The following is a 12,586-nucleotide window of genomic DNA, read 5'->3' as shown; positions in this document are numbered from 1 at the left end:
TTCTGGCTGACAGCCCCTGCGTCACGGGAAAGGAGAACACTCGGGGGCTTCCCTTGGCCACCAACCTTTCTCTGGGGCTAACGTGGGACGAGCTCTCAAGTTCGCCGCTCTTCTGCCCCAAACCCAGTGCTGTCGCTGCTCCCCAGATCCGACACCTCCACCCCCGATCTCCTGGCTCTGACTCATTCGCTGGTGCCGGCAGAAGCAGAACTGGGAGGTGGCGGCGGCGGGGGGGAGCCTTCAAAGTATCCGCGGTTCGGCTCGCTCTGACGAGGGGGGCGGCGGGGCTGGGGGCGGCGGAGCGGATCGGCCACCGGGTGGCTCCCGTGGCGCCTTCGGGAGGCGCCGCTGCCTGTCCCCGGCGCTCGCAAGACGCTGAGACGAGCCGGGGCTCCGAGGTGCCGTTCTGGGGAACTGCCGCAGCAATATTGCAACTGCCCTTTGAACAGCCAGAAAAATAAACAAACAAATAAATAAAAAAGCTAAAAAGGCAGGAGAACTGAAAAAAAAAAGAAAGCCATGAAGATGCCTAAACGCTTGCTGCCAAAAGTAAAGAGCGAATCTCAGTTGCGCTGGCACTGCTAAAACTTGACGATGCGGGCGGCGCGGAGCTGCCGGCCTCGCGGTTCCTGCGGCGGGCACGAGTTGCGGGCGGCCGCTCGGGCAGCGGGGACCCCGTTTTCTACCGGGCTGCTTGAGGAGGAACCCGCTGGGATGAGCAGGAGAGCGGAGCGGAGGCGGCGGTGAGTGCACCGGGCGCTGGTGCGGGGCTCGCTGCGGGCTCCCGGCAGGCCGTGAGGGGCAGCCCTCAGGAGCCCCTCGCCCTGCCTCAGCCGGGGCCGCTACCAGCAGTGGCCTCGCGGCCACCGGCGAAAATCCGAAGCGAGCCGAGCTTTTGCTGGAGAGACCTCCTCGCGTGGCTCCCCCAGGGTCGGTGCTGATGGAGCGGGAGCGGCACCGGATCCCGCTCTTTCCCGGACCGTGCTTGGACGGATCCTGACGGGGAAGCTCCCGGGAGGAGGTCTGGGAGTTTCTCAGGGAGCCTGGGGGCTTCCCGGGGGGGAGTCTGGGGATTTCCAGGGCAACTTTTCCTTCTGGTCGCTCCCGGAGTGCGTCCAGGTCTCCGCGCCCCACCAGCCCCCAATCTGGCTGGGGGTCTTCTCCCCCAGCCCCCAACCCCCTGCCGGGGGTCGCCCCTGAGCCCCCCGCCCCGCTGCCGCTCCGTGTGCTGAGGCGCAGGGCCGCCAGGCGGCGCCATCTTCCCGCTGCGCCTCCGCCCGGGGGCGCCCGGCGGGGCGCGGGGGCGCGGGCGCAGGCCCGGGCCGGGGGCGCGCCCGGTGCCGTCTGTGGGGCTGGGGGCTGTTGGGGCTCAGGGAGACACGGGGAGGGGGAATCTGGGGGTGCCAGCCCCGACTATCCCCCAGTGGCAGCTGCGCGATGCTCTGCGGCGAGCCGGGCTGTACGCGGCTCGGGGAGTCCCCTCCTGCCTCTCGCACTTACGGGGGTGGAAACCCCTCGGGGCGCAGCAGCAGAGGGATATCTGCAGTTGGACCGCCGCTCCCGCCTTCAGCTAGTTCAGAGCACTTCTGTGGCTCACCTCTCTCCCCGTCCTACTCTCTCTCCGTATTCAGACCCCTACAGGGATTCAGTGAAGAGAAGAAGTAAACTGATGCAGCGATGCTCGTTCGTGGAACACCCTCCCCTTCAGCACCGGAGACAACTTCGCGTCTGAGATCAGCAGTTCTGAGATGCTCAAGTGAATGCTGTGTCAGAGGAGGGAGAAGAATTAAGACAGAATATTGTGCTTCTGAACCTGTTCCAGAAATGCAGTTAGACTGTGCGTGAGCAGCAGCTGCCTAGGAGAGAGCTCCAGAAATGAAACAGCATGTTTCTGGGGTGCTGTGAGATGGACGGAGTACGTGGACTGGGGTTTCCAGCAGACCCTGGCTTACTTCTATCATTATAAGCTAAAGCACTTCTTCCTGTTAGACTGGGACTAAGTTTTAAATAGACGTTTGCAACAAAGGAAAATAGACTTCCATTTTTTACCCATTTTAGGAGAGCAAGGTTAAAAAGAAGGATGGCAATGTCTTTTTTTAATGATTTCTGCCATTCTAATTTTGTTAGGCATCCAGGAAGAATTTTAATGAGTCTGTCTTCTGAACTTGTGCTTCATTTTCTGCCTTGCCTGCGGGAGACCAGTTGTAACACTACTTATCATTGGCAAGTCAACTTTCTGAGGGAATGTAAGAGGCTTGAATCAAAACTAAGATGAAGAACAAGTTATAAAAAGCTGCTAAAGTTTGCATTGTGTCCAGAATCTTTCTATTTAAAACCTTTGTTGGAGATACACAGTACATATTTTTTCTATTTTTCTCATACGATGTGATCAGTTTTACAGGGGATAAAGCTGGCAAAGATGAGGAAAATTGGCTGTGCTCTCCTGGTACTCCAAGCTCTTCTGGCACCCCTGGATCTTGTTCATGGAGCAGAGAAGAGTTATCCCATCCTGAACATTGCAGTGATTCTGGGAAGGACCAAGTATATCACAGAGAGAGATATCAGAGGTCTCTGGACCAGGGAAATGTCAGCAGACCTGACTGTTGATGTCAATGTAGTGACCCTTCTGGTGAACCAGACTGACCCTAAAAGCATCATAACACATGTTTGCGACTTGATGTCCGGCACCAAGATCCATGGAGTGGTTTTTGGAGATGATACTGATCAGGAGGCAGTAGCTCAGATTTTGGATTTTATTTCGTCGCAGACTTCTATTCCAATTCTTGGGATTCATGGTGGGGCCTCCATGATAATGGCAGATAAGGTAGGCAAATTATCCAAACCTTTTGCTAGTCTAAAGTACTTCACTGCATTGATTTCTATTGTGAATAATCACTGCAAGCAGTTCAAACAGGATGCATGTAATTATATGTACTTTAAGAAAGAAAGAAAAAAAAATAAATATACAGAGCAGTGTACACATTGACTAGTCATCAAGTATTCTGAAATATTTGGGGGTTCATGCTTGAAACTCAATTTTCCTTCTGCTGTAAAGGCAGTTCTGATTAAACTTTACTTTTCACTAAACTGAATGCTGATCAGCTTAAAAATTTTATTAGCGAAAATGACTTATGGCTGTAAACAACTAAATAGGTCAATAAAATGATTTTTTTGGATAAACTCTAGTTATTATTATAAAATTATAATCAGATACTATTCTGCCATGCTCGTAAGAACTAGCAAGCTATAGACCTGAATGTATTTAAGGACAATAGAAGTTACAGGACATTTATATTACGCTGGAGTTTTGTGATCCATTGTGGTCTATAATTTAAGTGGTCTTGCAAACTTGAACCAGACCTTATATTCATTGTATTTATTGAATTAGATTTTCACTATCTGAATACTTATAATTTCCTACTATAGCTCATGAAAATCCACAACGGTATTGTCAGAAGCCTGGAGGTAATGACAAACTGTTTTGTTGGGAAACATTTCTTTATGTAATCCTCTGTGAGTCTGTGGGATGACAGACAGAAGTGACTCACGTATGCAGCTCATCTGCCTTAACACTGTAACAATTAAAAAAAAAAAATTGATGAATCTGGCACTGCAGATTTGATTTTGTAAAGCAGTCACTGCTGTTTCTGAAACAGGAGGTGCTTAGCACCTCACAGGACTAAGCTTTCTGGTGTGGACAGCTGCTTGGCCTGAAAGTCTGCGAGGAACTCCTGCTGATGCTGAGGAGTACATGCTGTGTAAAAGAGGGAGCTTGGGAGTGAGAAATGGTTTATTGGTTTTCCTGCATACCAGGCTTATATTGCACACATTGCACGCAATGTTGATTGTAACTAATTTCTTAATACTTATACCCTTTAGGGTTCCTTATTCACTAAATATTGTTATTCCTTATAGATGATTTTTGAATAGCACTTTAAGATCTCTCTGAATCTGTCTAAAAATGAAGTGGTCCAGATAGGTTGTTTGATAACCTGGGGGAAAAAGAAGCAGGGGAGATGCAATGATTAATTACAGTTGAGGAATCAGTATCGAACTTTTGAAACCTTCTCTCTGGGAAAAACTTTTTCATTGGGATTAAAGGGATCCAGTATCTCTTAGTGTTTTAAATTACCTTCTTTTAGAACTTGTTATGCAATGGCGACAATAATAAATTCTGAATTATAGCAGAGATTCTATAACAATGGGCTTGACAGCTTGATTGGTATGGAGAGAGCATTCCATTCAATGCTACTATCTTAAGTGTAAATGCAGTGACCAAGTAACAGAGACAGTTATTTCATTTAGCTTTTAAATTGCTACACAGATTTTCTCATCTTTCCAAAGTTAGCTTTACATATATTTAGGGATTTTATGTGATATATATTTCACTCAACTTCCTATTCCAGCATAAAAACTCTTGAAACTGAAGATCGTAGTGAGCGTTGAGTGATAAAACTCAGGCAGGAATTTGTACAGCATCAACTTCATGCCCAGTAGCTGAATGCAGGATGTTACTGATGCAGATTTTTTTACTTTTATGTAGAAGCCTCTAGAACATCAAATAAATAATATTTTTTCCTGTCCCAGGAAGTTAACAGGGTTTCCACTGTATGCTAATATTGTCGTTATTATGACAGTCTTTGATTTTAGGTTATCACAATATGATAATAAAACATCTTTGTGCTGAAACTCGGCTTCTAAGATTTCCATTTAGGAAGTCAAAATCATTCTCTTGTGTGTTAAGATAATCTAACAGAGATGTCTTCAGCAGCTTGAACTGGCTGAAGATACTGTTTCTTCATTTAACTAAAATGCTCACCACTTTCTGTATTAACAAACACTGCGGCAATGTGAACCCCATACAAAGAGCCATCCCTAAAAAGAACAGGTTGTTCTAGGTTTATAAGCATGAGCTGTGCACACACATGGAGCATGCAGTGATTATTGCAGGATGCACAGCTTCTGAAGTACTGAGTCCTGGTGCCAATCTCAGCTGTGCAGGGTGCGTAGCTTAGCCTGCCTCTCAGTGTCCAGTACTTGGCTTCGGTTTGGTTCCCATTTGGCTGTACCAGTCAAATATGTTGGAAATACATTGCTTCATATAGACTATGAGTATTAGGACAGGAATGTGAAGGCTTCTGACCCTGCCTTGACCTGACACCTGCTGTCCAAACCCTACCAATAAAGCAGCGGGACAGGTAAGGATGCAGGGTACCTACGTGAGCTGGCTGGGGGTGTGCCCTTTGAGCCATGCCATGTGCTCTGCCTCCTGCCGGCTGCATCACCTGCTGCTGGCACCAATTCCTTTGCTAGTGAGCTGCTCCTTGGCTTTGGGCCCCTGTTCTGCCATGGGCTCCAGGTATGCTCAGATGTGAGACAGTCGGCTGAAACAAGATGAGAATCGTGTCTGGGGCACTTCTGCCAACCTGCTGTGCATCAGCAGCCTTTGGAGGATGCTGCAAACAGACTGGCTGTTTATTCATCTTGTGTATGTTGAAATTTGAGAGATTTCAAACCAAACACTGCTTAGGAACTGTTTCCTGACTCCAGCATTTGGTTTTAAACTTACATTTGTTTCACCACATACCCTCATTATAATGATTGTAATCATGATACCTTTCTAAAACAGAACATCATGGTTGGTTCTATGACAATAATGAAAAATTGGTTTCTTTCAGAAGTGGGAAGAGGCCCTTATGTATCATAAACACATCCAGGAGTACTGAGCATCCTTTGCATGCTGCAAAATTGAGTCTAATTTCTCATTAGAAACCTTTCTAAAAGACATAAAAACTTGAGGCATTTTAGTGCTGTGAAAGTACTGTGAGTCATAACGCATAGCTGGGCAGCACAAAAGGTGAGGGGAATTCTTCATTAGGGCTTTTGCAAAGTGAAGCTTCTTGAGAGAGCTCTAGAAATGTTAAACAAAACGAATCTTTTTCCAAAAGTGCTACTTATGAATAAATTATCATTTTGTTATTCTCTGTGCTGATAAATTAACATTGGCAATTAACACGTTCCTTAATTGCCTTGTACAAAATCCATTTTGCATCTACCACTACCTTCAGCTTTCCTTTTAGTATCTCTCCTCATCCCCTTACATAGCAGTGAAGAGAGAACCACAGAATAGCTGAGGTCAGAAGCATCTCTGGAGGTGTCCAAGCCAACCCTAGCTCAGCACCTGGGGTCGGACCGGTTAGGGCCCCCTCCAGTCAAGTTGTGAGTATCCACGTGCACTTCGACACAGCAGCCTTTCCAGGCAATGTTCCAGCATTTCAGCTCTCTAACCATGCAAATATTTTTGTTGTATCTTATTAGGATTTCCCTCTGCACCATGAGCACAACCTCTTTTTTTTTTTTTTTTTTTTTTTTTTTTTTTTTTTTTTGCGGTGAATCTCCAAGCCAAACTCTGTTTAGTTTAGGCTGTGATTACACCAGTCCGTTCCCGTCCCATCCCCGGGTACAAACCAGTGCCCTCCGCCTTTCCTTGCAACCTCTCATGTGCTCTGGTCCTTTGGACTCACTCAAAGGTGTTGGTCTCTTGTACGGGGGGATCCCAGAACTGGACACGGGACTCCAGCAGTGGCATCGTGAGGGGATAATCCCTTTCCCAAGCAGCAGGCCGGGCTCCTGACAGTGCAGCCCAGTGCATGTGGGGCTTTGTCACCGAAAGGGCGCGCTGCTGGCTCCCGTTCCAACCCGCTGCAGGCCCCTGCCTCCTGCACTGCTGCGGGGTATTTATCGAGGCACCTGCTGTGCATAAACCCTGAGGGAAAATGAACTTTTAAAGCCTTGTTTGTTCTTTCAGAGGATATTTTTCAGGTGTTTTGATGAAGTACTTTCAGACTTCTGTGTTACCTGTTGTTTCTAGCTTGCCGTAGAAACAAGCTGGGGCTGCTTTCTTTTCCCTCGTTCCTGAGATCCAAAGACCACACGGCACTTGTGCAAACCAGGATCTAACCACAGCCTTGCTGCTGGGAGTAGAGCACACCCAGACTCCTGGCTCTGATACTGGCAGTTTGTTCCCTGGTTCACCTATAACTTTGTTCACTGCTCTTGTTTCTACACACCTTACATCGTTTAGTTTTTGTCATGTATCCTCATAGCGCAGTGGTCATTATTAAAAAAAAAAATAAATCAAAAACTACATGTCACGTTTGTACTCTCCATATAAGTGCTTCAATTCTAATACTTTAAAAATTGTGGCAAAGAAGCGGGAAGATGTAGGGTTTCTTTTTTATTGTAGAATCACTTCAGGTATCATAATTCATGGCATGTGCTTATTGATTTATATGCCTTCCATTGAGTTATGTAGAGCTTTTTCTAACTCATTGTAAAAGCAGTCCCATATTTTTACAGAAAAAAAAATTAAGTTTTGTAACATCTCATTCTTCCCTTACTGATAATTGTATTAGCATGAATATGGCACTATGCTCCCAAGCCTGTCAATAATTTTGTATTTGGTTAGTATTGCAGAAGATTGGAAGATTGAACTGTAGTTAAATGTTTTAGTGCAAAAATGCCTATATTAATTTAATTGACGTTTCACATTTAGGTACCTTGCGCTGCTCCACTGCATGCAAGTAATACTTCCAGCTTCTGCCTCCTGTAAAGGAGCAGCGGAATTGGATTTTCCTTCGTTTGTCCTATACTAACGCTGCTGTGGGAAGCATAACTTTCAGAAATTCTCATTTGTATTTTGAACTGCAACAAAAATGAAGCACTGATCTCTTGTGAATCTGTATTTACTTGACCACACCCATAAAAAATCAGTCTGTATTTATTTTAAAAAGAGTTGTCTTGCACATCAGTAAAGATTTTTAGAACTGGGCTCGTAATCTGCGGGTGTACCTTTTATGCACAGGCACTAGGACCATTGTAATAAAATGGTTAAAACATGCTTGAAATCTGTCTTCCTGAGGCATACGGAGTGGATACAATTTCTTGTGCTTTTCTTTATCTGGAGCCAGTGCTCTGGGAGCACAGGGTGATTATGATGCAGCGTGCTATTCGTGGACTGTCATTGCTACAAGAAAGTGAAGTTCAGTAGCGAGAGCCGCAGCGTTCACTGCATTGAACTCTGTCTCAGAGCTCGAAGGAGTGTTATATTCATGGCACGTGCCTTGCTTTCTTGCTCTTTTTCTCTACCACTCTTTACTAAGTTTTATGGGATTTCCCTACCTGTTTCTGAGACAATTGTATTTTCCTTGGTCTGGTCCTCACAAAAGTCCCCTTCTTAATTTGATGAAAGAAAGCGAGGCTGATTTCCTGGAATACCGTGGGAGTAAACTTGAACTGTCCTTCTTGGAGATGGAGACAAATTTGGTGTAATTAGTCCAAGTAGAAGGAAGATAGGTTTGAAGAGATTAGGAATTTCTGTCACTAATAAGCAAATTGTAGAAAAGTAGAAATCTTTTGCATAATACCACATCCTACAGTTTACCTGGTTTTTGAAGTAGCTCAGGCATGGGAAAATTTCCTATTTTTGTCTTGTTGGAGTTTATGCTGCTGCAGCTGAGCCCAGGATGCAGGATGGGATCCTATAAACATCTCTTGTTGAGGAGAGTGGTGTGTTGGTTTCATTGAGATGTAGTCATTTCCAGTAAGAGTAATATATTTTCATCTCAAAGGTACCATTTCCTTTCTCTTCCAACTGTCTGTTCTTGGAAATAGAAATCCACAAATGCCTCAGTATGTTTTGAGCAGTAACGCCTTAAAACTGCTAGTAAGTCAATGTTGTAGATCATCCATGCTATCCAAACTATTGCCTACATATAAGAAATTACAACACAGCAGACTCCCAAGCTGTAAAAGTAGGACACCAGACCTTCAGCGTAATTTTCTGCTTGCAGGCATTCTTGGTGGCATTTTATTTTATTATTTATTTTTCTCCAAGGGCATAAAACCCAAGACGATCTCCTTTAAGCTACAAAATAATGGGCGATTCTAAAGCACATACGACACTTCTGGTAATCAGAATATATCCAGAGAACATGACTGGAAATATTCATCCTGATAAAACTATGCAGTGAACAGAAGGGTATTGGTATCATGTCAAAGCCATTTTGTGTTTTTTCTATTAATTATTTTTGAGGACTTGATTAGATTATTTGAACAGACTGTTTAATAGCATTTTAGATTTGTCACCTATTTGAACTAACAGTTTAATGTGAAGAATTTCTTTAAGATTTCTGTATTAATTACACAGTTTTGGACTTTCTTGGAAGATATCCTTGATAGACTTGCTGACATCTGTGCCGATACGAATAGCTTTTTGCATTTGATCAGAGAATCTTTGCTGTCCATGACAGTTTGTTAAAAATCTGTGGTCATCTGGGCCAGCTTTGCATGCGTTTTTTTTTCTCCAGCCCCCGTCCCCTTTCTGCCTCCCCTCTTTTCTGGAGCTGTGAAGTTGTGTGGATTTTACTGAGGGAGCCCAGCCTGGATTGTCTCCATGCCATCTGTCACCACATTGTTCGTTTAAATCTTTGAGATATTTTCTTCTGCACTTTACTGGAGTAAGTAGAACTGTAGTGGCATCATTGGCTACTTATATTTGATTTACACTTAATATCCTTAGGAGAAAAACCTTGTGTTTGCAACCTAGGTGTGTAAACTAGCTGCACAGTTGAGAAGAAATGGATGTGGTTTAATTCTGTCATTGCAGAGCTCCATCTGTGCTGCACGTCCCACCTCTGGCTGAGACCCCCCCGGCTTCTCAAGGCAGAGACCCCTGGGGGTCTCGTGGTAAAGCTGTGTCTCACCAGAGACTCAAGGAAAAGACTGTGTGCTTCTGCGTGAATGCACAGCAGCTAGCAATTTATTTTTATGGTATTTACACTCAATGAAGCCATGCTAGGAGGTCCCTGTCTGCATCTTCCTCTATTGTAAGACTTGATATATTGGGTCAGGGAAAGGCTGAGACTTGCAGGCTTTGTGTGAAAGCAGAACTGGAAATAAGATTGGTTAGGAGGCAGAAAGTTGCAGAGAGCACTGAAATGAAAGTGTGTAGAAGAACAGCAATATAAAATCTGAACAACCAACAGAAAAACTGTTTTCTTTCCTGACATGCAAACACTGTGCCAAGTTGCAGATAGAGGTTGCTTGGTGTTCAGCAGCTGTAACCTGTATGTGGTCTGCAGTTAACATCTTACCTCACCTTAGCAACCCAGCATGTTCTTTTCCCTGTACTTTCCTTATATATGAAGGTTAAAGAAGCCTGAGTGTATGGAAGGAGAAGAAGGCCCCAGCCGTAGAAGTGATCTCTTAAGGAAGAGCACAGTTCCTTTGGAGAAAGGCCTACACCTCCTGGGGCTCTGGCATGAAGGGTCTGTGGCTGCCTGGCGAGGTGGGCAGACAAGTGTTTCCACAGGGTTGCCTGATCAACTTGTGCCACTGATGTAAACTTCTTGAAAAAGCACCAGTTGGTGTTCCAAATTTGTGACTGAGGTTGGTTTTGTATACCAACTCCTTGAGCCTCACCTGCAGGTAGAACTTGTTTGCAAACACATCCATCTAGAAAGCTGCAGTCAGAGCTGTTCCTACTCTCCCGATCTGTTCAGCAGCCACAGAGACTGAACTAAAACTGACCTAGGAAATCCAACAAGGTATCTGAGGTCCTAAACTGGCCCTAAGCTTATGGAGCATGGGCAGCAGTGAAAAATTTGCATTTGCTTGTATGTTTACCAGATGGAGAGTGTTTAGCAAGATTAACCTGTGTTTGGATGGGGCAAATTCAAAGCAAAAGTACTGAGCTGTGGTTGTCCCCTTTTTTTGGGTCTGATTTCCGTCACTTCTGACTGTAATGCACCAAGAAATATATTGGAGGGATGTAGATAGGAATTGATTAAAACATACTAATATTTTCTCTACAGATCTGAAATGACTTTTCTTGAGAGTCATCTTTTGTTTCATATTTAGGCATGTGCCAGTTTGAGAAAGCTATGGTTTTTGTTTGTTTGTTGTTTGTTTGTTTTTGTATAGATGTACATTCTCCTCCCTGCTTTCTTCCAGATCCCATTGCTGAAGGTGGAGAGAAAGGGTGAGAGGATAAAGGCCATCTTCATGCTTTAATATATATATATATTCTTTTTGTGAAACTACATTGATTTACCTGTTCCTCAGGATGGAGTCTATAAGCTGTAGTGGTTTGGTGTGTTGGATTGGCTGAAAGTAGTGTATTTTCCTAGTAGGACCATGCACGTCCATCTTTAAGTAGCCTGAATGAAGTAGGTTTTTCAGACCTAATTAGAAAACGGAAAGTCAGCAAGGAGACCATACACCTTTCAACTATATAATTACGTATACCTTAACGTCAGGCTTTGAGTGAGCTCTGCTGGGGAGTTCCTTCATTGCCAGATGACCCATCAGTCAATTTGGAGTCTTCTGCCTCCATCATAATTCTGAGAAAGTAATTTCATTTTGCCAGTAGGCTGGGCTGTTCCGTTGTCACAGACAGTCCATGGCTGCAGCAAAAAGGAAAGCAAGAGAAGGCCAAACGCTTCTGCTGGGCTCATTCCTCAGCTGGCTGCACGCAGCTACCTGGAACCTGCCTTTTGTGCCTCTTGGAGCAGGTCACTTCTACAGATGTTTCATTCAAGGCATTGCTGGGTGGGAAGATGCTCATCTTTTGTTTTAGTTTCCTTTTCTTGGTGGTGTTTGTAATTTTGTCAATATGAAGTTTGAAACATTTGTGTTTACCAGTTTGTCTCTCCATGTGACTAGACTTGCAATAGGATTGCTTTGTTTTCACTACATTGATTTTGTGTCTAGTGGAAATGCATTGCGTATGTAAAGACACTATGAAAGAAGAAAGAGCAAGGATTTTATAGCCACCTTCCAGCTCAACACAATTTACAATACAATTTGGAACGACAGTTATAATTGGATAAACAGAAAATAGAATTAAGATAATCTGTTCCAAACACACAACATTCCTGTAATGAGTTGCTTTTAGGAGTTACAGAATCATATAATTACCAGACAAATTGCATGTTATTTTTTTGTGTGTGTGTGAGGCTAATTAAGAGTTCTGGGTAAATTGTGCTGGCAGAAGCATCAGAGTTATGTGAAGTACCTAATTGGGATGAGATAAGGTTTGTAAATTCATCATATGAAAACAGATGCAAAAACTATGGAAACTGCCTGCATTCTACTCAAGTTTTGTTAGGATCGTCTGTTTTGTTTTATATAGCCCCACTACTTTTGTAGTAAATAAGCTAACCTTGCCCTCTTTGTTTTATTTTTTTTTTTATTTTTATTTTTATCCATTTGCTGTCCCTTCACTTCTCGTCTCTTGATCTGCATTTCAGCTGTTACCTGCCAAAAGGCTGAAACTTGGCGTTGTGCAGTCTGGCTTCTGGCAAAAGCTGTGGATGACTCCAGTGCTTTCGATGCAAAATGTAAAGCTCCATCACCTAACTAAGTGATAAAAGAAACACTTGTGTCCTTTGCTTGCTCTTGGATTGAGTTTTTCATATCCAGTCTATTTCATATGCAAATGTCTTTCTCCAGACACTGTTTTCCTCCAAACACTCCCATTATTTTATTTTATTTTATTTTATTTTATTTTATTTTATTTTATTTT

At 44.0% G+C, this 12,586-nt stretch overlaps 1 protein-coding gene across 3 annotated transcripts in view; it reads left to right on the top strand.

The window, feature by feature from the left end:
- Positions 1-252: 252 nt before the first annotated feature.
- The window catches only part of GRIN2A (glutamate ionotropic receptor NMDA type subunit 2A), a 187,525-nt gene continuing 175,191 nt past the window's right edge, over positions 253-12,586 (top strand). For all 3 annotated transcript variants that reach the window (XM_035339397.1, XM_035339396.1, XM_035339395.1), the window contains exons 1-2: positions 253-743; positions 1,632-2,824. In XM_035339397.1, coding sequence (XP_035195288.1) covers positions 2,420-2,824 — 405 coding nt within the window. In that variant the 5' untranslated portion in view covers positions 253-743; positions 1,632-2,419. The remainder of the gene's footprint in view (positions 744-1,631; positions 2,825-12,586) is intronic.

Source organism: Oxyura jamaicensis, chromosome 14 (genome assembly GCF_011077185.1).
Source record: "Oxyura jamaicensis isolate SHBP4307 breed ruddy duck chromosome 14, BPBGC_Ojam_1.0, whole genome shotgun sequence".
NCBI lineage: Eukaryota > Metazoa > Chordata > Aves > Anseriformes > Anatidae > Oxyura > Oxyura jamaicensis.
Note: the sequence above shows the minus strand (reverse complement) of the source record. Positions and strands in the feature narration are given on the sequence as shown.